The sequence below is a fragment of the Erythrolamprus reginae genome, chromosome 8 (assembly GCF_031021105.1).
Source record: "Erythrolamprus reginae isolate rEryReg1 chromosome 8, rEryReg1.hap1, whole genome shotgun sequence".
Taxonomy (NCBI): domain Eukaryota; kingdom Metazoa; phylum Chordata; class Lepidosauria; order Squamata; family Dipsadidae; genus Erythrolamprus; species Erythrolamprus reginae.
This window is the reverse complement of record NC_091957.1, coordinates 29,580,524-29,608,325: the sequence shown is the minus strand read 5'-3', so window position 1 is coordinate 29,608,325 and position 27,802 is coordinate 29,580,524. Positions and strand designations below refer to the sequence as shown.

The following is a 27,802-nucleotide window of genomic DNA, read 5'->3' as shown; positions in this document are numbered from 1 at the left end:
ATAACTGCAGTTGATATGCTCGCACAAAACACTTACTGCTGAAGCGTAAGTAAAAATTGGCCCTGATCCAATCATCCAGTCAGTTTGGGATTCTGAGCCAGTTTAATTAGGAAAATTAAGTCAACCTGAAGCTCTCAACAGAACCAATTGATTTGATCAGGTTGAACTGATTATTTTTAAAACAAGGTTTTAAACAAGATATAGTATTGTTTAATGTATTGAGAGAGGTTTATAATAGTGTATATTTATTGTGAGTATTGACCGATGTAATTGCGTATGACTAGGATTGTTGTTGAGTAAGCTACTTGCCAAAGTAAATAATATTTATACACTTAATGTACCTGGTTATCTGAATTATTACTTGTATCTCGGCTCTCAGATGAATATCTGCTCGTTTCTTCTGTGCATCCTTGGTAACTCAAGGGTTACTCTGAACACTCCTTAACACTTAACGCACACACTCAAGTCCTTTGAAATAATTAGATCAATTAGGAAGCCTCCATCAATACCAATCTGGGAGCTTCCGATTGAATGTGAACTGTTCATTTGAATCAGAAAGCCAACTTGGTTTGGTGATATGGTTGAATATTTTTCAAAATGAATCTCTCAAAATAAACTTGACACAATCCAAAGAAGGATACTTGTGAAAACATAAGAAATATGGGTGCTTTCCTGAGGGTGTCCAGATGATGTTGGCACTCCAAATATTAGGCCCCTTTCATTAGGTCCTCTTCAAGAAGGCAGTCTGATTGCTAGGCACCCAAAATGTGACCAAGGCAGGCGACACTTCAAACCAGGATTATAAATACCCCCCACTGGTAGGTACATAAGAACTTTTAATGGTCACTAAGTGACCAGTCATAAGTTGAGAAGTATCACTTTAACTTAGCTTCTCTAGGGATGGACAGCAGAAGAGAAAAAGGCATAGACCAGTGGTGGCGAACCTTTTGTGGTTCATGTGCCAAAAGGGTGTGTGGCCCTGTGCTGGCACTCATCCATGTGCCCACGCCCTTTCTCTCCCCCCATGCATGTGCATCCCCTGTGCTGCCCCTGCACATGCGCACAATCCCCCCATCCCTGCACATGCGCACAGGTCTCACTGAAACCTGGGATGGTGAAAAAAACACCCAATGGTCAAACCGGAAGTTTGGAAAAATGGACTTCAGATTTGCCCTTTGTGCTGTTTTTCATGCTCCAGAGCCTTCAGGGGGGAATGCAAAAAACAGCACAACGGGCAAACTGGAAGTCCATTTTTCCAAACTTCCGGTTTGCCTATTTGATTGTTTTTCGCACTCCGGGGAAGCCTCTGGAGGGCGAAACAGCCTTTCCCAAGGCCGAAAATCATCTCGCTAATGTCCACATGCATGCTCACTTGCCCTTCGATATGCCTCCACGTACCACCTGTGTCACACGTGCCATAGGTTCACCATCACAGTCATAAACCTTATATGGCCATTTTCTTAATTCTTTTACCTCTCCCCCCCCCAGCCCCCCCTCTAATTCATCCATCTTGTCTGGTGCCACTTATTCCTTCCACTAATTAAACAGAGATAATCAGAAAACTGTACCGTCAAACCTGGGGGTCCGGGAGGACCAACTGGACCTTCTACACCAGGGGGACCTGCAGAGCCCTAGAAGAATAGGAAAAACTGTTCGATGAGTCCTGCCTTTAGAAGGCACATACAATCATAAGAGAGGGTCTGCAACTTGGGCGTCCTCCTCAATCCACAGCTGACTTTAGACGACCATCTTTCGGCTGTGGTGAGGGGGCTGTTTGCCCAGGTTCGCCTGGTGCATCAGTTGTGGCCCTATTTGGACAGGGAGTCTTTTCTCACAGTCACTCATGCCCTTATCACCTCGAGGTTCGACTACTGCAATGCTCTCTACATGGGGATACCTTTGAAGAGTGTTCAGAAACTTCAAATCATCCAAAATGCAGCCGCACGAGCGGTTATGGGCCTTCCAAGGCATGCCCATATTTTGTCATCACTCCATAGACTGCATTGGCTGTCAATCGGTTTCAGGACACAATTCAAAGTGTTGGTTATGACCTATAAAGCCCAGCACGGCATAGGACCAGACTATCTCCGAGACCGCCTTCTGACTCACAAATCCCAGCGACCGGTGAGGTCCCACAGAGTGGTCTCCTTAGGGTCCCGTCGACCAAACAATGTCAGCTGGTGGGGCCTAGGGGAAGAGCCTTCTCTGTGGGGGGCCCGGCCCTCTGGAATCAGCTCCCCCTGGAGATTCGCACTGCCCCCATCCTCCTTGCCTTCCAAAAGAATCTAAAAACACATCTTTGCCGTCAATCTTGGGGACATTACACCTTAGCGTGATTATTGTATGAATGTGAATGAATGTTTTAAAATTAGAATTTTAAGAATCCTTTTTTTAGCATATTAATTGGACAAATTATTGTTATGTATTTTGGTATATGTTGTGAGCTACCACGAGTCCACAGAGAGGGGCAAATCCAAATAAACAAACAAACAAACAAAGTGCGAATATCAGAAAAAACAGTGTTCACATTAGATCCCCTCTAGAGGGCTGGACAGCCAATCATAAAATATTGTTAATCACGCCCACATCCCATTGCATCTGTAAACATTTCATTAGTGGACTAGGGCAGGGGTCAGCAACCCATGGCTTCGGAGCTGCATGTTTTTTTAAAAAAATATATTTTTATTGGTTTTGCACATAAAGTTACATAAAACAAACATAAAACGGTGCACAGTGCATGTACCCATCACCTGACTGACAATCCCACCACCACCACCACCAATTGCGGGGGGTTTAAATATTTACTAGTTTATATATATATATATTTAATTTCCTTAGCTCTACTTTGCATTTGTTATTATTAAAAGAGTGATTGGAGTTTATTTTTTACATTTTCGTCACAGATTCTACTCAGCATATAGCCTTTCACCTTATTCCATCGTGCCATCAGCTTCTCCAATTTATTTTCATCAAAATTGTTTAATCTTATTGAAAAGGCTCAAGCAGTTGGTTCCAAAGATTTTTCTTTATTCATTCAGCTCTTAGTGGAAAGTGATTTCAACTAGGAATGCGACTGGTTTTCCACAGAGCCAGACGCTCCTTTTATACTCTTTAACTTCCTGCCGAAACCCAACTGTCAAAGTCTCAACCAATCAGAGACGCTCAACACAGATTCAACTATTTACATTGCTTCAATGCATATTTAACACCCCTCCCTCCTTAGTTAAAAAAAAAACAGTTTACACAGAAAGCCAGGTGACAAAATCATCCAATCGGCTTGGTCTGCGTGCAGTCCTTTCAGACCTGCGCAGATCATTCGAGTCTTGGCAATCAGCCGAAGAGGAGGTCGGCTCACTAGCGTCTCCACTGGAAATCCAGGGCCTTGGTTGCGGAATGGCCCCCAGTGTAGAGTCCGCGGGCACAATGCCGACCCCCGAGGATGCTGGCTCAGCATCGCTGGAAGAAGATCATTGAATTGGTGAGTTGTATATCCATTTGATTTAGTTGCAAAGTCCGTCTGTTGGAGTCTTCTGTAGGAAGCGAGGGTGAATAATCCAAGTTAGTGTCTTGGGCCGTTGTGGCGTTCGGTACAGATGTTGATGGTCGACGCGCCTTCGTAGATGGTCGATGTGCCTCTTCCACACCCGGCTATCGTCTAAACGTACATAGTATGTCTTTGGCGCGGTTTGTTGTATTATAGTCCCTTTTAACCAATTAAGTCCACCATCAAAGTTTTTTGCAAATACAGTTTGACCTAGATACAAGTTTCTTTCAGGATTTACAATATTATTTTTGTCTTCACAATGCAAGGGATGAAGTCTATCCATTGGGGACTTTAGTTTTCTCCCCATCAAAAGTTCAGCAGGACTTTTTTGAGTGGTAGCATTTGGGGTGATGTGCTGGGTTAATAAAAATTGGTCAAGGTGTTCTTGCACTTCACCTGGTCCTGACCTGCGCAGGGCTTCCTTGGCCACGCACACGTACCTCTCCGCCAATCCATTAGCCCAAGGGGAGTAAGGTGAGATGAGCGCGTGCCTAATGCCTAATTGATCTAAAAATAATTCCATTTGCCCGGCAGTTAATTGGGGACCATTATCTGACACCAATATGTCAGGGCAGCCATGTGTGGCAAAAAGATGGCGCAGGGCCTTAATGGTGGCGCTAGTGGTGATGCTGCTCATGGCAATGATTTCTACCCATTTGGAATAAGCATCCACAATTACTAGAAAGGATTGCGACCCAATTGGGCCTGCAAAATCTATATGAATCCTTGACCATGGTCCCTTTGATTGTTCCCATTCCATTGGTGTGGTTCTGGGGGGGGGGGTTTGGCCTAGATTCTTGACATGGATCACAAGTGGCTACCCATTTCTCAATCTCTGAATCAAGCCCTGTCCACCATAAATGTCCTCTAGCCAAACTCTTCATTCGCACAATACCTGGGTGTCCCATATGCAATAATTTTAAGACCTTGTTCCTTAAGTTAGAGGGAATAATGACCCTGTCTCCCCACAAGAGACACCCTTTAAGATAAGACAATTCTAGCCGTTTGTTTTTGAAATCTTTCAAGCAATCATCTTGGCTCTCATTAGGCCATCCCCTTAATACATAGTTGACTTCTGTAATACCGGATCTTGTCTTGTGTGCTCAGCTATTTCTTTAGCAGTAGTAATTGGGTTATCTTCTAATTCTAAGACTAAAACATCTGCAGCTGGGGCTGGGTCTTCTACTGCTAAGGTCATGGGGCACCTGCTTAGACCATCTGCGTGATTAATTTCTCCCCCCTTATGTTTGAGTTCATAGCTATAAGCTGCTAAGAATATGGTCCACCTAATTAGACGTGGTGACATAAATGGAGGTGTGGGTTTATTTTCTGCTAAGAGTCCCAATAGAGGTTTATGATCTGTTACTAACTCAAACTTGCACCCAAAAATATAATTGTGGAATTTCTTAACCCCAGCTACTAGGGCTAAGGCCTCTTTATCTAATTGGCTATAATTTCGTTCTGTGCTAGAAAGTGTCCTTGAAAAGTAAGCTATCGGGGCTTCTGTGCCATTTGGCAATATGTGTGCCAAAACAGCATACGGTGAAGCATCGCATGTCAATCTTACTGGTAGCAAAGTGCTATATTGGACCACTACGCTGTTTGATGATAAAAGGTTCTTTATTTTGGCAAATGCTTCACGCTCAGTTTTCCCCCAGGTCCAAAGTGTTCCCTTCTGTAGCAATTTGTGGAGAGGCTCCGCTGCTGTAGCTTTCTGTTTTAAGAAAACAGAATAGAAATTAAGAAGGCCCAGAAATGCCTGTAATTCAGTTTTGTTCTGGGGCTCTGGAGCTTCTCTTATGGCCCTTATTTTATCTGGGGTTGGATGAATGCCCTCTCCATCAATTCTATAACCTAGAAATTCCACACTGTGGGTACCCCACACACATTTATCCGCTCTAATTCTAAGGCCCTTTTGCTGTAATCGTTTTAAAACTTCCCTAATCCTATGATTTAATTGTAGTTGGCTTTCTCCTGATATTAAAATATCGTCAAAATATGGTATTGCCCCTTTTATTCCAGATAGTAGCCTTTCCATTAAACTCTGGAAGATTCCAGGGGCTACGCTTACACCAAACTGCAACCTTGTGCATTTAAATGCACCCCTGTGTGCGACTATTGTTTGCGCGAGGGTGGTTGGCTCATCGACAGGCAACTGCTGATATGCCTGGGCTAAATCGATTTTAGCAAATATCTTCCCTTCCCCCAGAGAATGGAGCAATTGTTGGACCACAGGAATAGGGTAAGGGTGGTGTTGCAGGGCCTTATTAAGAGTTGACTTATAGTCAGCGCAAACCCTCAATGAGCCATCAGGCTTTAAAGGAGTAACTATGGGGGTTTCCCAAGGGGCATGGTCAACAGGGACCAGGATGCCCTGTGCTATTAATTTGTCCAGTTGCTGGTCCAGTTTTGGAAGTAGAGGCAGGGGAACTCTACAAGGTTTAAGCCTCACAGGGGGAATTTTAGGATCTAGAGAAAAGGATATTGGTGGGCTTTTGTAGGAGCCCAAGGTGGAACTAAAGACGTCAGGAAACTCCTGTAGGAAATTAGGGGTTTTTTGTTCAGTTATATTGTGAATACCAGTAATCATACCCAGGGGAGCCATCCATTGTAATCCCAAGAGGGAATGTCTAGCCCCAGACACTACAATCAAAGGTAGCATACAGTTTACATTTTTAAAAACCACAGGTACATCAATCTTTCCGATAACAGGAATAACTCCCCCCTGAAAATCCCTAATTACAAGAGCACTTGGTTCTAAGGTAGCCTGGGTAAGAGCAGGCATGTATAACTTTAGTTTTTCCCGAGGCATTATGGTAAATCTAGACCCAGTGTCTAGTTCCATCTGGCACAGTTTCTCATTAAGGAGCAGTGAAATTACAATTTTGCTCGAGTCTTTGGTTACCGTGCTATTAATTGAATGAGCAAAGTTACCTCGTGCGTAGTTTTGGTTGGTGCTTGCGTTGTTTCTGCGGCCAGGAAAGCGAGGATTGCGGTTGTCGCGTGTCTGGCCAGGCTGACCCTGAGGGCGAGGAGGACGCTGGGCGGAGAAGGAGTCCTCGGGCATGGGGGCTCTGCAGGCTTCCACAATGTGCCCCCGGCGGTCGCATCGGCGGCAGATCGAATCCTGAAAAGGGCACTTCAGGCGCGGATAGTTCCCTCGGCAGCCGAAGCAGGGAAAGATGGGTCGGGGTTGTCTTGGTGGTCTTGAGGGGTCAGTCTTAAGCAGGAAACAGTTGTCTTCGGTGTTGGCTGGTAGACCTTGCTCCTCTGATGACTCGGACTGGAAAGGTTGGGTGTCAATCTTTGCGACGACTTCCCGCTTGTCATTTTGTTTTAGTTCTTTAGCGGTAGCTTCAGAGATCTCAGCAGTTTGAGCCGTCTTGATCACTGTTTGTAGGGATGGCTCATCTTCTGTGAGGAGTTTGTTTCGTACAGCTGCATTTTTCATGCCGAATATCAAGGCATCGATGAGCTGGGCTTCAGGGTTGTCAAACTTGCATTTTGACAAGACGGTGCGAAGACGGGTCACGTATTGGTTGATAGATTTGGTGTCGAGCTGGCTCATTCGGGAGAATTGGTGCCGGAATATGATGGCCGGTTTGGTTGGCTTGAAATGGGCGGCGAGCTTGGACTTCAAGGCATCCCAAGTCACAGAGTTTGCCGGCAACGGGTCTGTCAGCGTCTGGGCAAGATCGTAGATTTCGGAGCTGCAGTAATTGAGGAAAATGGCTCTCTTTCTGTCGCTGTCAGCGTCTTTCATTCCCGCAGCTTCCAGGAAGATGTTGAATTTTGCTATGTAGTTGTCCCAGGTGGACTTTTCTGGGTCGAAGAAGTCAGAAGCTCTTCCGACAGGCAGGTTGTCCATGGTGGGAGATCGTAGGTTCGACCGTCCGACGTCGCCAGTGAAAAGGCTGAAGCAGTTGGTTCCAAAGAATTTTCTTTATTCGTTCAGCTCTTAGTGGAAAGTGACTTCAGCTAGGAATGCGACTGGTTTTACACAGAACCAGATTCTCCTTTTATACTCTTTAACTTCCCACCGAAACCCAACTGTCAAAGTCTCAACCAATCAGAGACGCTCAACACAGATTCAACTATTTACATTGCTTCAATGCATATTTAACACTTATTTCCATGATTTCAAAATGAATGTGATCCACCATGTACCAGTACCAGTTCTATAATGTCCATTTTATAGGCTCTTTCCAACCCAATACTACTACCGCTTGAGCACTTTCCAGTGCTGCAGTTTTTATTTCTTTAAAATCTCTTAGTTCTCTTTGTTTAATTAATATCGCTATTTCTTTTGTAATTATCCAATTAATATTTAGCATTTTATTTATTTCGTTCTGCACTTCCTTCCAAAGTTTCTGAACTTCAAAGCACTCCCAGAACATATGCATAAAAATTCCTTTCTTTTGGCAACCATGCCAACAGTTACCTTTCCCTCTCCCCTGGAAGTGTGCAAGTTGTGCTGGTGTATAATACCATTTATGTAAAATTTTTCTTCTCATCACTTTAACGCTTGTATTCTTAATCTTATATGTATTTTCTACTATTTCTTTCATTTCACTTTCGTCTATTTGTAAATCATTTTGCCAGCATCTTATCAAGCCTTTTATTACTCCCTCTTCCGCTTGCAATAACATTCTGTATATATTACTAGCTTGTGCTTTTGTATCATTAATCTTTTCTTTTAATATTTTCTCTAAGCAATTTTCTTCTCTCAAGAAAGCTTCTTTATTCTCACCTTTATTTAAATATTTACATATTGCATTGATCTGCAGCCATTTCTGTTGACCCAGCCACCATTCCAGCTAACTCTTCCGTCCTTCTCATATAATTGTTCAATTCTCATTATCCCTTTACTATTTAATTCTTTTATAATTCTGCTTAAGTTAACGTCATTACCTGTATTCAATACATGTAACGTTGATAATTTTGAATTACCAATTTCCAATTTCCCCTGCCATTTAAACCATATTTCTAAAACTGCTTTCAGAGGGTCGGTTAAATTATTAATTTCTATTTTACTCCATTTTTTAAAATAATAACTCATTATTATTATTGATTTCCTTTTCCAATTTCACCCACTTCTTTCCCCCCCATAACTGTAGTTCCATTAATCTTTCTATTTGAAATGCTTCCCTATATATATAACTCTAAGCTTGGGCTTCCCCACCCACCCCTCTTTCTCCTGGGCAAACAGCCACCTTTTTCTTATTCTAGGTCTTTTGTTTCCTTCAATCCAAAAGTTTAGTTTACTGTCCCATTCCCTCAATTTTGCCCCAGGAAAGGTACCTGGTAAAACCTGAAATAAATACATCATTTTTGGAATAATCATCATTTTAAGGGCTCTAATCTTTGCCATTCTTCTCAACCTTTTTTTCTTCCAGTTTTTTATCTGCTTTTGAAGTCTCTTCCATATTGAGTTATAATTAACCATCACAATTTTATTAGGATTTTTAAACAGCCAAACTCCTAAATATTTCATTTTTTTACATCCCAATTTCAATCCTGACACTTTTTGTATCTCAATTTGCTCTTTAGGACCTGTATTTAAACAAATTATCTCTGATTTCTCTATATTAACTGTAAGACCTGATTGATCTTTAAATTCCTGGAGTAAAATCATTATTCTTTTCATCATTTCAATTGGGGTTTCAGTCAATACTATAGCATCATCTGCAAAAAGATTTAGTTTTAATTCAAGTTTTCCTATTTGGTAACCTCTCCACTCCTTATCGTTTCTAATTTTATTTGCTAAGACCTCAATTGCCAATGCAAATAGCACTGGGGATAGTGGGCAACCCTGCTTAGTTCCATTCTGAATTTTAACCTTTGCTGTTCTATTACCGTTTACCCTTATATAAGCTACATTATCCTTATAAATTGCTCTTATAATTTGACAAAAATTGTCTCCCATATTTAAATCCTTACACAATTGAAACAAGTAATCATGGTTAACTTTATCAAAAGCTTTGTACACATCTAACTTTAAAATACCTAATTTCCTTTTGGTAGTGGTGGCATGGTGTATCACATTAACAATGTTTCTAATTGGTTCATAAATCTTTCTTCCTTTAACAAATCCATATTGATCTTTGGTAAAATATTCTCTATTCTGTTTGCCAATATTTTCATAAATATTTTATAATCCTGATTAAGTAAGCTGATAGGACGATAGGAACCTGGGTCCATTAAATCATGATCCGGCTTTGGGATAGTTATAATCTCCGAAGTCTTCCATGACTGTAGAGTGTCAAAGGTCTGAAAAACATTGTTAAACAATTTCTCCAAATGCGGTAATAATTCATTCATATTAGTCTTGTAATATTCACCAGTAAAACCATCTGGGCCTGGAGCTTTAGCAGGTTTTAACCCTTTAATAACTCTAGATATCTCAACATTTGTTATTTTTGCATTTAAGATTTGTCTATCTTCTTCTGTTAATTTCTCCTTAACTTCTATGGTTTGCATTGTGATTTGTTCTTTTTTATATAAATTTTCATAAAAATCTCTCATTAGGTTTTCCAGTTCAATACTACTGCATTTTATTGCACCATCCTTATCCTTTAAAGCAGGGATATACGATTTCTCCTTTTTTTTTCAAATAATGTACCATTTGTTTCATTGATTTGTTCCCCCATCCCATAATTCTCTGTTTTACAATCATCTTCATTTTATTCCATTTTTCCTCCTCAAGAGATTGTAATTTCTTTTTCTTAAGTTGTAATAATTTATTCCAGTCCCTATTTCTTGTAATTCTCAGACTCTCTTGGATTAGGTCTATTTCTTTAATTATTCTTTCTCTTTCTACTTCTCAAGATTTTTTTATATAAGTTTCAGTACTAATACAATTACCTATCATAAAAGCCTTGTGTGTATCCCAAATTATTGTTTGCTTAATTTCTCCTGTTTCATTTATATTAAAGAATTCACACAATTCCTTTTGTAATTTGAGTCTATTTTCTTCACTAACCGAAACAACAGGGTTGTATATCCAGATCCTTTGTTGTCTATTAGAATCCAATTCTATCACTGCTAACAATGGAGCATGGTCTGATAACCAGATACTTTTAACTTCAGCTCTCTTGAGGTGTACCTCCCCCATTTTATTCATTAATATATAATCAATATAACTAAATTTATTATTTCTTGCTGAATAAAATGTATCCCTGTTTGCCACGTTTACAAGGAGGTCCAGCATATTAACTTTATTTAAATGTAACTTTTTCTTTTCCCTCTTCCCTGCTGTTAATTCCAAATTAAAATCACCTGCAAGGATCACTATGCCTTCTGCAAAATTATCTAACTTACATTTTACATTTATTATGAATTTCTTTGTGTTTATATTTGGAGCATAAATTACTAAGGTTATTACCTTATTATTTATTTTCCCCTTAATGAATAACATTCTACCATCTTTATCACTTTTAATATGAATTAATTCAAATGGGACTTTGGTTTATGAGGATTGCAACTCCTCTACTTTTTGTATTCCCTCTAGATTCATAAATCCATTTACAATCACTATTGTTAACTAATTTATCTGATCTTTTTCCTTCCTTTATGAGTTTCTGATAAAAACAAAAAATCAATTCTACTATCCCTGGCCAATTTCATAATTCTATAACGTTTTTTCTGCGATGTCATTCTATTCACATTTAATGACAATAGAATCCTTTCACCCATTGTACATACTTTTAAGTTGTTTCCCCCTTCTGCAAAACAGAGCCTAATGGAAAAGTCTTTGTTGATTATCTTGAACCCCCACCCTAGTGCCCCTTACCCTGCGCCCCCCGAAGAGGAGACAACAAAAAGAGAATTCGTTGATCCAAAGAGGCACCCCTGGATTTGCATTCCACTGAGGAATTCCCCAACCTTTCCTCTTTAAAAACAGTGAAGAAAATTCCCCCTCTCCTTCCCTTTTTATCCCGTTAACTAGAATAGAATACACAAAGAAGCAAGTTAGCTGAGAACAATAGATACCATTTTAACAGTTCAGTTCTTATTTCTTTTTTTGACACGTAGTTCTGGGTTCTTCTTTTTTCTCTCTTTCCTTGAGTAATGCCAACTCCTTTTATAGAGCCGCAATTTTTTCATCTTTTTCTTATCTATGGTGCAAATTGGCTGAGCTGTAAACAGGTCCCGAATCGGATCTTCATTTTCTCTCCCTCCTTCCGCTGCAATTTTCTCCTTCCCTGACGATGCCTGCTGATTTAACTCCAAGTCGATCCACAGTTGCTGAAGCATTTTCTTCCCCTCTTCTAAAGATTTTGCTTGGAGAACTTTGGAATCTTTAAAAACCATTATTATCGCTGGGTATTTCCAGGTAAAGCGAACTCCGTTTTGAAATAATTGATTCGCAATAGGTCTCATTTGGTTTCTTGCCTGCAGCATCTCAGCAGACAAATATTTTAAAACGCGTATTGAAGTGCCTTTATACTGTAAATTTGGAGTTTGCTTTAATTCTCTGTATATCTCTGCAGCCCTCCTCTCGGAGATAAATCTCACAATAATATCTCTCTGGTTACCTGGGTTCCGAGGGCCAAATACCCAGTGTGCTCTCTCAAATTCATCTAAGTCAATTTTGATCTTATTTTCGCAGAGCCACTGATGGATCGCTTGGATAAGGTGTTTACTTTCAACAAAATCTTGTTTAAAACCCCTTAAACGCAAATTAGATCTTCTTTGTCTGTCTTCTAGATCAGTGTTTTTCAACCGGTGTGCCGCAGCACACTAGTGTGCCGCGAGACACGATCAGGTGTGCCGCAAGGCGGCTCCTGCAAGTGGGAACTCTCTCTCGTTCTCTCTCTTCCTTTCTTCTCTGTGGAGGCCGGCAAAGGTTTTCCTTAGTTTGAACGTTCTGAGCAAGCTGGCAGGGGGATGGGAAGCAGCCCCTTTACTGACAGCCCAGGACGGGACTGTGAGAGGGGTGGGCGTTCCCACAGCGCTCGGAGCGGCTAGCGGCCAGATCGCCAGCGCCGCTGCAGCGACCGCTGTGGGAGGAGCCGCACCCCAAGAAAGACGGAGAGAAGGAAGGATCGGGCGGGGACAGCCACAAGTGGAAGCCTCAGCCCTGGAGTGCCCACTTGCAGAATCCGCCCCTCCCCTGGCTTTTGCCTGCCGCCGCCGCTATTGGCACCCTCCTTGGGAGGCCGGCAAAGGTTGCTTTGAAAGTCGGCCCCCTCGCGCCCATGGCTTCTCATCGCTAATAGCGGCGGCAGGCAATAGCCGGGGGAGGGGTGGCTTCTGCAAGTGGGAGCTCCAGGGCTGAGGCTTCCACTTGTGGCTGTCCCCGCCCGCCCAATCTTTCCCTTTTCTTTCTTTCTCCCTACTTCTCTCTCTGTCTTTTCCCTCTTTCAACCTCCCTCTTCTCTCCCCACGAAGAACTCGCCCGACAAGCCTCTACCCACCACCGACCCCAGACTCCCATTCAATCCCCATTCAGAAAATGTGAGCCGGCAACTCAAAGAGGAGGAGGAGGCAGGTGTGTGCATGTATGTGTGTGTGTTGTGCCCAGCAGTGTGTTGTGCAGGCCTTCCTTTACCTTGGTGAGATGAGATCGAGGGGGACGTTCTCGCCACTGTCACTCTGGCTTCGGATATGGAGGTGCCTCAGAGAGCAGGCACAGAGACTCACCACCTCCTCTGGGCGCAATCCCCACCTTGGTGGGAGGCGCCAGCGATAGGCACAAGTGGTGGGGAAGGAGAGGGAGCTGCTGAGCCACTTTGAAGTTCGCGGCAGAGTGCTCAGCCTCCCCACCCCCCCACCCCCAGGTGCATGGCAGGCTGGCAGTGGAATGGGGAGCTTGCGCGCAGAGGCGCGTGCAAACCTTCACTGGTGCAAGACTTCCCCACACTTTCCTTGTCACTCCCCGCCCCAACTCCGATGCCCATCTCCCCAGTGTGGCCTTGGAAAAGACTGCACGATTGTTGTTTTTTTGTGTGGCAGCATGCCTTACAGGAGACATTGGCGTGGTCCCTGGACACAGCTGGAGAAGCCGGGTGGGGCTAAGAGCCCACGGGGTTTTCTCCAGGCCGACCGGCTCACCTGCGGGCCGGATAAATGGCCTCAGCGGGCCACATGAGGCCCCTGGGCCGTAGTTTGGGGACTGCTGGTCTAAACTATTAGCCAGCTTGAGCAGTGCTTAGACTAGAAGACTTCAAAGGTTCCTTCCACTCTGTTATACTGTTACTTGTTTAAATTCTCAACCTAGAAATAAGGAGAAATTTTCTGACCGTGAGAACAATCAAACCATGGAACAGAAGTTTCCTTTGGAAGTTGTGGGAGCTTCATCATTGGAGGCTTTCAGGAAGAGATTGGACTGCCATCTATCAGAAATGGTGCAGGGTCTCCTGCTTTGGGGGGGAGGGGTTGGACCAGATGACCCATGAGGTCCCTTCCAACTCTGTGAATCTAAATCTAATCAAATTTGTCTCTAGCATCTAAGAATGTTTTGCTATCAACCTTTGTATAATCTTGGAAGGCTACAAAAATTAGAGATGGGAAATTACTTAAAACCACTATTTCTTTATTCCGTATGTCAACGGTTTCCACTTTGGATCAGAGCTTAAAGAGCTCTTTGGACGTCTTTTTCATTGAAGGTCATCCATCTTCTATTTGCCTTTATTTTTATTGGGCTTTTTATCTTTCTCGTGGAGGAGGTACAGAGCCTGAAATAATGTTCCAAAAAGACACATGCTAGATGATTGCTAGACTGGGGGAAAAAAAACCTTTTGAACCACAACAGTGGCACTTTTGAACTAGGGAGGTGATGGTGTCTCCTCTGCTAAATGTCCCAAAGGTGCTTTTCAAAAGACAACTGGACTTTCTTGTTTTTTTCCTTTAAAAACATTTTGCTTTTCATGAAGAAAAAGAACTGAAAAACTGAAGAAGCGTCTTGCATGAGAAGTAAAGCATTTTCAAGGAAACCTTGAAAGAAGTAAAGCATTTTCAAAAAGTCTACTTGCCTTTTGAAAAGCACCTTTGACTTGGATGATTGAGAATCTCCATAGAATCTCTGCTAAATATCTTTGGCTAGACCATTGTGTGTTGAGGATGCCTTCATTTGGATGTGTACATTGGATAGAGAATTCAGCTTGAGGAGTTCAATGGTTCTTTGCACACTATGGAATTCTTTGATTTTGTCAAATGAATGGAAGAATGAGAGACTAAGAGAAGAATTAAGAAGTGAACCAAGACATCATTTCCATACATATCCACATTTCTGAACTGAAACCTTTGATTCAAAACCATAAACTACCAGAATCTTAAGTTCATCAGCTGATAGCATTTGCTTCAGAATTTAAAAATCAGACCCAGAAACAGCAAACTCAGTCTACCCAAAATTAAGGAACCGCTTGTAGATTTCTTCTTGAAAACGTGGTTTTTCTTCAGCCCACAGCAGGTGTGTCCTTGCAGCTCCTTCAAACTATTTAATATCAGCAGCCATGATTGCATAAACCAACTTTTGATCTGAGAAGTTTTGACTTCTTACTCAAACAGCACTATCTGTTAATATTTCACTATCATTAAAATATTCCGCATATCTCCGAGTTTCCTTAAAAGAAAAATTCCACTGAAGCACTTGGATGTTTTAGCCAACTTACTGGAATTCCGGGTGGACCTGGAAATCCTGGATCACCTTTCTGTCCAGGGAGGGGAGAGGTGATAATATCTCCTGGTTCACCCTAAAATGTAAATATGGGATATGGATTAAGATGATGAGCTTCAACAAGACGGCCCACCAAAGTGCCCACTGAACTGTTCAAAATAAACCCTCTGACAACTTCTTCATGCAATCATTTCCCTTAAGTAATACACTCATAATAATCAGTATTCCAATATTTGAGGGGCTTCCACAAAGAGGAGGTCAAATTATTTTCCAAAGCACCAGAAGGCAAGACAAGAAACAATTGATGGAAACTGAACAAACAGAGAAGCAACTTAGAACTAAGGAGAAATTTCCTGACAATAAGAACAATTAACCAATAGAATAGTTTGCCTTCAGAAATTTTGTGTTCTAACTAAACATCCCATAGAAATTTTTGGCTGCATAAAGTACCAATTTATGTTCATGTTAAATTTGTGGCACCAAGGAAAGGTAGAGAGATGGGGAGAGAGAAGAAGATCAGAATCATTGTGCTTTTTCTTTGAAAAAAATGACTTCATTCAGCTTGAAAATATTATCAGAATGCAGTTATGTTTAATGAAATATATTTTCAGAAGTACATAGTGTCATGTTTTTTTAAACAATCCAACTAACAGCCAATTAAGCATTTAACTGACTGGATTGGACTTTTTTGTTTCCTGTTGAGGAAACCTCTTGGATTCAATGCAGATACTACATCAAAGCTAGATTGAAGCTTGGCAAGATGCCTGAACTGAAGAATGGAAAAGAATAAAAACAAAAACCTTAAAGTGAGGTTTACAAACCATCACTTATCTTAGTTAAGGTTCAATGTGATGTCTGAATATGCATTAAGGCATTAAATCAAAAAATAGAGTATACTTTTAGACTGGAGCAATAGTAAGTTGTTGGAACCCCAACAAAGGAATAGAAAATGCATGGATATAAATGTTCAGAAAATTAATGAGGGTACACTTGTAAACTTGCTAGGTACATACCACTTGTTAATGATTGAGAATTATCATTCAAGTTGGACTTGGAAGAACTGGACTTGGTGCCCAGAGATATTTGGTGAAGACTTTGTTAAATGCAATGTCAGTTATGCGATGTTAGCTTACAGGAGGGCCGAAGAGCAAGTGTGAATATCATTGAGTATTTAATTCTTTCTTCTATGACTCCTCACATTTTGGTGAAATCCCAGGAAGAGATTTTTGTTTTATTTTATTTAGAATATGGGCACCAAGAAGTCTGAAAAGTGCTGGAAGCATTTGCAACAGAAGGTGATGCTAGTGGAAATCAAACTGTAAAACCATTTATCTCTTACAATAAAAACACAGAAATATAAAATCCTGCAAGGAAAAATGGGGTGAGAATGAAAAATTCTAGAAAATTTTAGTTTGTGTTTAAGCACAGTATTAGAGAAACCTGAAAGGCACATAATTATTATTATTATTATTTATTAGGTTTGTATGTACATCCCTCCTGGCATCCATGCCAAAGCTGGTGTGTCAGATTTTTTAAAAAAGAAATTTATTTACATATGATAGCATCTCTTAGAAAAGAACCCCAGAAAATAAAGACAGATATTAATAGTTAGAGAAAGCAACATGCTTAAAGTATTGTTTCTACACTGTGGAAAACAAACTTACTTTCATTCCTGGAAAACCAGGTGGGCCCTGAGGAAAAAGGAGAGATAAATAATTAAAAATAAGCTGTGGATTCTGCAAATTGGATTCTGGTCTGGACTTGGTTTCCCTCGGCTTCCTTGTTGGTTTGATGGATGGATGGATGGATGGATGGATGGATGGATGGTTGGATGGATGGATGGATGGATTGATTAGATTTCTAGCCCACCCTTCTCGAGGCGACTCAGGGTGGCGTACAACATTATAAATACAACAATATGTAAAGAAATCTAAATTACTATAAAAGAATTATACAAATTACTAAAAAGTATTAAAAACCCCATATACAGTTACAGGCATTCATCCATAGTATTGGCCGGAGACAATTAAAAGCAAAGGATAGAAAATTATACTGGCTCAGACTATCTTTTCTAAATTCAGTGAAAAGAGTGAAGTGACTAATGAATGGAGCAAACTATAGGCAATTAAAGTTCAGATCAGACCTCCAAAGTACTTTTATTTTAAAGGCAACTGGACTTTTTAATATTTTTCTTTAAGATGTTTCACTTCTCATTCAAGAAGCTTCTGAAGTGAAAAGTCTTTTTAAAAAATCAGAAAATCCAGTTGCCTCTAAAATAAAAGCACCTTTGGGACAACCATGACCTGGATGGATGAGAACCTCCACAGACACTTTAAGATGAGTGGATTTCAACTCCTAGAATTCCCCAATCAGCATTTGGAAGCTGAAGTCCACTCATCCTGAAGTATCTGAAATTGAGAAACACTGGTTTAAACGAACACTGAGGAATATGCTATTTCTTTTTATATTTATAGCTTAAAATTTGGGATCTTAGTCTTCAGCTGTACCAGATTTCTTGTGTCTTTTGAACATCTGCAGAGACACCAATAATAATTAATAGAAAACTTTCTCTAAAGAGATCACTCTTAACATCTTCATCTTCGGAGAGGGGCGGCATACAAATCTAAATAATAAATAATAAATAAATAAATAAATAAATCTCTTCTGTTGGCCCGCTCCCAAGTAAGTATTTTGTCTTCTCCCAATTTTTAAAGTTTGAATCAGTTGATTAGTTTTTTAAAAGAAATCTGGCTCTTTAATCATTTCTGCTGCCTTTTGTTTGAGTTAATTTATTCTAAATCTTGGAACAAGTTAACTTAGAAAGAAGTCTTATCATTTTCAACATGGATTTCTCCCAGCTCATGGGTCGGCAACTTTAAGCACTCAAAGAAGCACAAAAGTCCTAACCAGAAGCCCCCTGTTCAACTCCGGAGCCAACCGAAAGTCCTGTGGCATCCTTTTTCCTCTGCAAACTCGAAGTCTGGTGAACTTGAACATAGCAAAAAAAATCCCCACAGGTTAGGGCTTCAAAAAACTATTCAGAACCAAATATGAGTGACATGAAGATATTTCTTTTACTTACTGGAGGTCCAGCCAAACCTGGGAAACCTGCGCTGCCTGGAAAACCATGTTCTCCCTAGAAAAGACAAAAGGAAAACTTTCATTGAAAGCCTTCAATGGTGCAATTTGAACATTTGTAAAATAGTGAATGATTGTCACAATTTAAAAGCAAAATGATTCCCTTTTTTTTTCAAAATAATTGTTATTTACATATATATAATAAGACAATAACGACGAACAGTACATTTACATAAAATACAAAAAGCAGAAAAAACAAGCAAGAGATATATTTCTTCTCTTCTCCTGTAGTGGAGACTGTTGACAGCGTCCTCTCTTATTTTTTTTAATTCTTGGCAGTGTTAGGACCAGCGGTTTGAGTTGTATGTTGTTATAGTTGAATCTTTATGTCGTAAATTCTTATCAACTAGAGAAAACAGTAACTATATTGACTTTAAAAAAAAAATAAGATTGTTCTTTAAATTGCTTCCTTATCTCGCAGCATTATAAAGGTGTGTTCTTTTATTTAACTAAATGTAAAATTCTTCCCATATTTGGTAGTATTTCATTTTTTCTTTTTCTTTTAGTTCCATTGTTAATTTATCTGCTTCAGCACAATCTAGCATTTTTTTTATTAAATTCCGTTCATTTGGCATGTTTTCATTCTTCCAAAATTGTGCGATAGCTATTCTCGTTGAAGTTATTCGATGTTGTATTAAGTAATAATGTTCCTTATTCATTTGATTTTCAATAATGCCAAGCAAAAATATTTCAGGTTTCATTTCTAGTTCAATCTTGGTTATTTCCTTTATCCATTTCTGAAGTTTGTGCCAGATTTCTTTAACTTGTCTGCAGGTCCACCACATATGGAAGTATGAGCCTTGTTTCTCACCACACTTCCAACTGTTAGGCTTGAGGTTAGTGTACATTTTTGCTAGCCTTTTGGGGGGGCATACGCCACCTATAAAACATTTTTACTGCATTTTCTTTGTATGCGGTGGATTTTGTGATTTTGTAATTGGTATGCCATATTTTTTCCCATTGGTCCAATTGTATTGTGTGACCTATATTCTTTGCCCAAGCGATCATATTCCCTTTTACTATTTCTTCCACGTTTTGGTGTTCTTGGAGTATTTTGTAAATGTTTGCAATTGATTTTTTGTGGGGGCCTAATAAGATTTTATCTAATGGAGTGTAGTTTTTCTGTATTCCATATTTCTTTATATCTACATGGAATCTAAATGATATTTGGTGATAGCACCACCAATCCACTTTTATCCCTTCTTCATTTAACTGTGTTCTTGTTTTTAATTTTGAGTCTTTATCTAATAATTGTGAGTAGTTTAATAGTTTTTGTCGGCTTATAGTGTTTGGGTAAATTATTGCTTCTATGCTTGAGAACCATAATGGTATTTTAAAATAATGTTGCTTCCTAATTAAGTTCCAGTTGTCTATTAATGACTTCCTTATCAGATGGTGTTTAAAGCATGAGTGTGTAGTAGATTTGTTATCCCAAATGAAACTGTGCCATCCGGACTGGATATCATGTCCCTCCAAAGCTAGTAGTCTGGTATTCTGAAGTTGTATCCACTCTTTAACCCATGTTAGGGCTGCTGCTCGGTAATAGAGTTTGAAATTGGGTAGGCCAAGTCCACCTTGCTTAGGGTCGGCGTAGACCAGTGGATCAGAGGGTGACAGCCAAAATAATAATAAGAAACAAGATCGACCTCAATATCAAGAAGTTCCAAAATAAGACAGAACAAGAAAGCCTCCTACAAGATTAAGACGTCAGCGCAAAAAACCCCAAACAGATCGAAGCCTAAGTGTGAGACCGGAAAGATTACAACCTTAAACATCTGCACGAGTCCACCAGTAACAGGAAAGCCCAGCTATTATTTTTCTGCTCTCTTCTTTGATGTTTTTTTTAATCCTTTTCTCCCCCTCTTTATAATTTTTTGAGACACTTAGACTACAGGTAAACTCAAAAATTATATTGTACTACGTGGGTCTTGATTTCTCCCTCCTCCCGGCTTTCGCTGTTTTTTTTTTCTCTCGTCCTACGCTGATCACGGCCCCATTAAGGAGAACACTTTGTAAAACTCTGGCAAATCTAAGAAACTGCCTTAACTTAAGAACTTTTCGTAAGTAACTTAAGAACTTGCCGTAAGTAACGAGAGTGAACGAGAGCAAATATGATGCAACGAGAACAGTAGGTGACTAAAGCAAATAGATCCACATTACTTAACGTGAGCCTTGGACAATCTTTTTCTCCCTTTTTTTCCAATTCACCAAACTTTATAACTTCGCTATTTTTGTTCCTTTTTTTCTTTTTTCCTTTGGTATCCTAAAAATAGATGTCAACGTAAACGCCAAATAGCTTCCTGTCGGGAAAGCTCTCCGAACTGTGATACTGTCATTAGCGGTTTTGTTTTTTCCTTTCTTTTTTTTACATATATATTTTTCTCCTTCCCCTTCTCCACTTTTTTTTCAATATAATTTTTTTCCCGGATCCTTTCCCCCCCCCTACTAAATCTTTTTTTATATATAACAGACCTAGTTTAAATCCACTTTGAATTTTTTTTTCCAACAGAACTTTCAAACAGAACTCCCCAGCACTCTTTTCTTTCTGTTTTTCTTTCATCTTTCCCCCCATTTTCAATATCCCTTTATTACAACCCCCTCCCTCTAATAAATTTCACTTCCCTTTACTTCCCCTCCTCAATTTGTAATTTAATATAGTACAACTTATTAACTCTCCTGATATAGACATAAGTTATAGGCAACCAGATATACTTATGTATTTTTCATAATTAAAGTTATACATCTTTAATTTAAAATTTTAAATATTTAAATACTTTCATGAATTGTATTAATTAAATAATTGATTGTGATGTGAGAAACCTAATTAATAATTAGTCATCTGTCTGAATTAATTATCTCTCTGAATTTGTAAAATAATATAATATAACCTTATGTAGTGATTATTATTAAGAAATAGTTAAAAGATAAGCTGAATTGAACTGAATTGAATTGATTACATTGGTTAAGTTTTTTTTCTTCTCTTGTCTTTCCCCTTTTTCTTTCATATAATCTTGCTATAAGTGTACATAAATAAGTGTGTGATTAATGTATAAGTAATAATAAATTAATAAGTGAATAATATAAGATACTGTTAGCATTGTATAAGTTTAATTCTTTTTTTATACCAACTCTATTCTTTTTTTTTGCTATCTCTTCTTCTTTACTTTTGAGACATCTCGATAGGATAAGTATAAATATATTACATAATTATAAATATAAAGATTAGAATTATTATAGCATTATAGCAGTTATAATAGTGAATTTAATGTGTTTTAAATTCTGATTTTAAAAAAAGGTATAAACTGATTGAGTTTAAAAACTTACAAGACAAATAGATCATAGATAGCAATATAATTGTGATTACAAGACTTTCTGTATTTTGAACATTGAATGAAAGTGTGGAGTAATTTTTTTAAAACGGTAAAAATGACACAAACCTATACTAAATCACTCAAGAAGCAAACACCAACAACACCGCTCGCAATTGGACCAAAAGCATCGACGGAGATGACTACAATAGAAAAGCAAGAGCAAGGGCCAACTCTTCAAACTATCCAAAGTTCACTGGATCTAATCCACGACTTCATGAAACAAACACAAGAAACTATGTTCAAGACGCAAGAAACCATGGTACAAAACCAAATCCAAACAAACAAGAATTTTGAATTTATGAATGGAAACATGGAAGAAATTAAAACCCAAATAAAGAATATACAAGACACCATTGAAAACCATGATCAAAAAATCAAACTGTTAGAAGAAAATTCAGTGAAGACAAACCGTAAAATAGAAGAAACAGAAGCGAGATTAAGAGCGGAAAACCATGAGCTAGAGGGCGCTGTTGCTCTACTAGAAATGGAAAAAGCAAATTTCTATCTGTGAGTCCAAAATGTACCCGAAACTAACAATGAAGATCTTTTAAAAAAAATCACGGAAATATTTACTACACTTCTGGAAGTAGACGAAAAAGGGCTCAGGAACCATATTGACGAACTATACAGGGTCCAAACAAACTATGCGAGACGTTTTAAATTACCCAGAGAGGTACACATTAGATTCACAAAGAAGACCGTCAGAGATGCAATCTATAAAAGTACAGGAGGTGAACCATTAATATTTGAAGGGAAAGAAATAGTAATTTTGAAGCAAATTCCAAAGAGAATAAGAGATAGAAGAAGAGACTTTCAATTCATATCGAACAGACTGATCAGACAAGGGATCCCTTTCCGATGGCTAATCCCGGAGGGCCTACTAATCACATGGAAAGATAGAAAGATTAAAATCGACACATATGAAAAAGCCGACAGATTTATAGAGGAAAACCTAGAAGGAACCAGGAACAACAATATGGAGAGCGAACCCACCAATCAGGAAGCAAGAAATACAAACCCAGAAACAAAGGATAGGAACCAAGACCCAAGAGAGGAAAGAGAAAGAATAGTTACAAGAGCCACGGCTAGGAAACAATAACATGGTTAAACAAGCAAAAATATTTTCGTTAACATTAATGGACTGAACTCAGCGATCAAAAGAAAACAAACTTACAAAAAATTACTAAATGAAAACGCGGATATAACTTGTCTGCAAGAAACCCATATTAAAAAATGTGAGGAAAAATTGTTAGAAAATCCGAAACTTGGAAAAATGTTTGCAGCTTCATCAGAGAATAAGAAGAGAGGCATAGCAGTTTACGTTAAAGAATGGTTAAACCCTAAACAAAAATACCTAGACGAAGAAGGGAGAATCCTAATGTTAGAAATTACCATAGACCAAAAAACGATATTAATGATCATTATTTATGCACCTAATACGAATCAAAAAGATTTTTACAAGAAACTATACAATCAAATAAATAGAATGCAAAACCCCAACATGTGTATATTGGGTGATTACAACGTGATAGTAGACCCACAAATTGACTATAAAACAGGAAACAAAAATAATAAATGTAGTAACAGGAAAGGTTTGCCCTCAGTCTTTTTGATATGGTGGAAGAACATAGATTAAAAGATACATGGAGAGAAAGAAAGAAACATAAGACCAAATTTACATACTACTCTTCCCCACACCAATCATGGTCCAGACTAGATATGTTCTGGACCACAAATGAAATCGAAAATATAGTAGAAGAAATCAATATTGGTATAAATACATGGGTGGACCACCACCCCATAGTAGTAAAACTTAAAACAGAAGGAAAAGGGAATAAACGTTGGGCTATATATCCAAACATAATAAAAGGAAAAGAATATATAAAATATATGACCAGAGAATTAAAATATTTTTTTTAATATAATTGGAATAACGATACCTCAATCCAAAATATCTGGGACACTGCAAAGGCGTACACAAGGGGTCTAACAATTGCATATACAAGCAGAGAAAATAAGGGGGGGAAAAAAACAAAAATTAAGAGACCTACAAGAACAAATTAAAAAATTGGAAACACGGCTACAAGATGACCCTCAGAATAACAATCTAAACCAAGAAAAGGACAAAATCAAACATAAAATAAATTTAATTATACAAGAGGACATAGCTATACAAATAAAAAGATCAAAACAAAACCATTTTGAACATGCCAACAAAACAGGTAAATGGCTGGCATACAAATTTTAAAAAGAGAAAGAAAATAGATATATACACCAATTAGAAGATAATAAAGGAATATTACAATTTGCACTAAAGGAAAAAAAGAAGATAATCAGGGAATATTATCAAACTCTATATCAAAAGGAAGAAATAAACGAAAAAGACATAAATAATTATCTGATAAAATGTGAAATAGAGGAGTTAACGGATTTAGACAGAGAATTTTTAGGGAAGGATGTAACTAGGGAAGAATTAGATACAGCCATACGTAAACAAAAAAATAACAAATCTCCCGGACCAGATGGAATCCCGGCAGAATATTATAATGAAGTTCTAAATTTAGGGAAAATGCCAAATTCATGGACAGACTCCTTGATAGCCTTAATCCCCAAAGATAAAAAAGAAAAAGAAAAAATAATGAGCTACAGACCCATAGCATTATTAAATGTGGATTATAAAATTTTTACTGCAATAATAGCTGATAGACTCAAAATAATACTAAACAAATGGATACACTCAGATCAAAATGGGTTCCTACCCAACAGGCACATTCAAAATAACATCAGAATAATGCTAGACACTCTAGAATATTACGAATCCCATTCAGAAAAAACAGCTGCAATAATATTTATGGATGCCCAAAAAGCGTTCAATAATTTAAATTGGGAATTCCTATTCGAGGTATTGAAAAAAATGAACTTTGGACAAACATTTACTAAAACAATTCAAACCATATACTCAAAGCAGTCAGCTAGAATCATAATCAATGGAGAGACAACTGATACACTTCAAATAAATAAAGGAGTACGACAAGGATGCCCACTATCCCCACTCCTTTTTATATTATGCACTGAAATTTTGCTAAACCAAATACGAAAAAACGAAGATATAACAGGCTTAAAAGCAAAATGATTCCCTATGTACGGATGGATGGATGGATGGATGGATGGATGGATGGATGGAAGGATGGATGGATGGATGGATGGATGGATGGATGGAAGACTATGCTCTATATTTATTATTCTTTGATAATCTTCTTATCTAAGTTACAGGGAAAGTAGAGTTGGCAGCTTTGCTTACAAAATGAATCTCATTTACTTGCCAAGAGATCACCATTGAAATTAGCATTGGAACAGAGAGCAGTAGGGGTTTTTTTTTGCTCAGTGCTGAATTCTGGGAGTTGGCAACCTGCAATCATAAGAGACTTTCTCCAATTTTATCTTCCCTTTCCCTTTTTCCTTTTCTCTCTTCTTTGTTTCTTTTTTCTTGTAGTTCCTGCTGTTCTTAAAACCACTTGATGGAGAAACTGGCTTGGTTTGCTCAGAAATGGGATAAAGTCTTTCAAGTTTATTTTGGAGATAAACTGCTATGCTTGACAAATTGCTGTCACCATCCTAAAGTAACTGAGTTAGGGATTTTAATGCTATGATTATTTCCTCTTTTATTAGCTCTTTTCTAAAGCCACAGATAATATCCTGATAATTTCCAACTATGGTCAAACTCTTTAAAGATTTTTCCATCCTATGAAATCAGGAGTTTAGTAGCACCATTTCCAACTAACAAATGTTATTAAAAGACATAAGATTTCATGAACTGCGCCTTGGGTGTATACTTGTTAGCTGCTAAATTCAAATTCTGCATCAGTTACGTAAATCTATGCATTTAATGAATTGAGTTGCAGCTCACAAAAGCTTTAATAAAATTTGTGAATCAGAAAAGATGCTATTGGACTCCCTATTTTTGCCACCACAGATTAACATGATCCAGTTCCTACAATTTCTTGAGTAATATGAGGTCAAATGCTTCCTCCCAAGGCATCCTTCTGCACAAGGCATTAATTATGGGATCCTAGGAAAAGATGCAACTGTTTTGAAGAGGTACAACAGGGGGCTATAGCTATGTCCTGCATTCCAGAGCATTTTTTTAAAGGACCTGAATCTAAAGCATTGACTCTCCTTACCATACCTCAAAGCAATTGAGATAAATGGCAAATTTTGCTATTCAGCTTTCAGCTTTCTCATGTACCCATGAACCCACTTTGCATCTCATGTAACCCACTTTCACTTTCCAGCTGTATTTGGACAGCAAAATCAAGAACATGGAAAATTACTTCAGTGGCTACTCCGTCTCATCAGAAGATTTGACCTGATATGTCAAGCTGACATCTACTCCGTTTATTTATTCAATGCTGTTAAATCATCTCAGCAGTTGCTAAATCAAAAGAAAAGTCAAGATATAACCTTGGAATTTAACTCCAAGGAAACACAGCCAGAATTGTCAGTTCTCCCCTGATTCCAGTGATAGGCTGCTGCTCCCACAAGGGAGGGAGGATCAATGGAAGTAGTAAGTGTATGCACTATTTATTGAAAACTTAATAGTTTTTTATTGTCCTTCCTTCTCTAGTACCTTAATATGATCCTTAATTACTTTTAAAATAGGAAATAACTAAATAGTATGTTTTTACCCATAAACACTTTAATCATTATTTAGAACTGAACTGAACTGAACAATTAAAGAAAATTGAGCTACTTGCCTAATCTGTTATCATATCGAACCTTGTGAGTTTAGTACAAAACCTGTGTGGTTGGCTCTGGCCCAGCTCCTGCCCCAAGGAATGTGGAGGTGGATGTGGGGGAAACATCCACATGCTACAGGCCTGTTTTGCTCCCGATAGAATCTGCTGACGAAGTCTCCTCTGACCAAGGAAGTATGAGTGACAGGGAAGAGGGGAGTTTGGCAGACAGCCCAGGAGGAGATCAATCTTCCTTATCATCCCTGGATTCTGAACAAGAACTTATGACAGACCCACGCATGCAGAGAGTGATGCATAGGAAAGAACAACTGAAGGATTATTCCAGGAGATAAGTGAGGCCACCTATAGTTGGGTGGGGCTGCTATAATTAGTGCTACCGATAAAAAGAGCAGCGTGCTGATTTAGCCTTGTGGAAGTTTATCTGATTCATAGTTTGTCAAGATCGTGGTTTTGCTGTTTCTCTGTTCAAGACTGTGTGTGGACTTTCTGGACTTTGGAATTTGGACTCAATTTCCCAGTTACTGAGTGAGAAATTGGATTGCATTTAACCTGTGCCTTGTGTGTACCAGAAAATCCCTTTGACATTTAAAAAGGGAGTTTTGTCTGCTTTTCTGTTGATAAAGACTTTTGGTTTTCCTTCTATCGTGTGGTGTGTGTCTTTCTGGACTAATTATCCTGTAATTACAGACAGTTGGGACACGCCGGCAGAACAAAAACCTTAAAATGTTACCGTGCTCCTCAACAAATACTGCTGTCCTTTTTGTGGATATTCAAATAATGGGACTTAATCAACTAAAAAAGAGTCCAAGCACCTATTTGAAAACTTATCTTGGTCAGTAAGCCATCCCCACCCAGTCACATGACCTATAAGCCACCCACCCAGTGACATGATTGTCAAGCCACTCCCCCCTGGTCCCATGGCCAGCAAGCCACACCTACCCGGCCACATGACCATAAAAATAAGTAATGTCCATATTGTGGCAGTAAAAATTTTTGTAGTCCTTTACTGCCCTCTTCCCCCAGTTGTTTTTTTCCAGAAGGGAGTTGAAAACCAAAGTAGCCATAACTGCAAACCAATCTCTCCATTTATACATTTATTCCATTATTAGCTTGGAAATTATCACTTAATCGTCATTTTATTCACAAATTATCAGGTACTTAACCACTTAATTTTAGCAGTGCATCTTTGGAGACTTGAAAAATCCCCAAAAGAGAGATTGGTTGACCACATTTGACCTGCTGACTGCAAATTACCAATCACTCACTGTGCATGTTCTAGACAGAATTTCTTGTCTCCTCCAAAGCCTTAGCTTTGCAAACAGCAAAGAGTCTAGAATTGGATCCATTGCAGTAGTGCAGTCTCTGTAATTAGCAG

At 38.8% G+C, this 27,802-nt stretch overlaps 1 protein-coding gene across 1 annotated transcript in view; it reads right to left on the bottom strand.

The window, feature by feature from the left end:
- COL4A5 (collagen type IV alpha 5 chain) overlaps positions 1–27,802 on the bottom strand; it is a 174,568-nt gene that overhangs the window by 61,365 nt on the left and 85,401 nt on the right. The window contains exons 7-10 of the mRNA XM_070759748.1: positions 18,247–18,300; positions 16,829–16,855; positions 15,160–15,240; positions 1,569–1,631 (exon numbers count right to left, since the gene is read on the bottom strand). Coding sequence (XP_070615849.1) covers positions 1,569–1,631; positions 15,160–15,240; positions 16,829–16,855; positions 18,247–18,300 — 225 coding nt within the window. The remainder of the gene's footprint in view (positions 1–1,568; positions 1,632–15,159; positions 15,241–16,828; positions 16,856–18,246; positions 18,301–27,802) is intronic.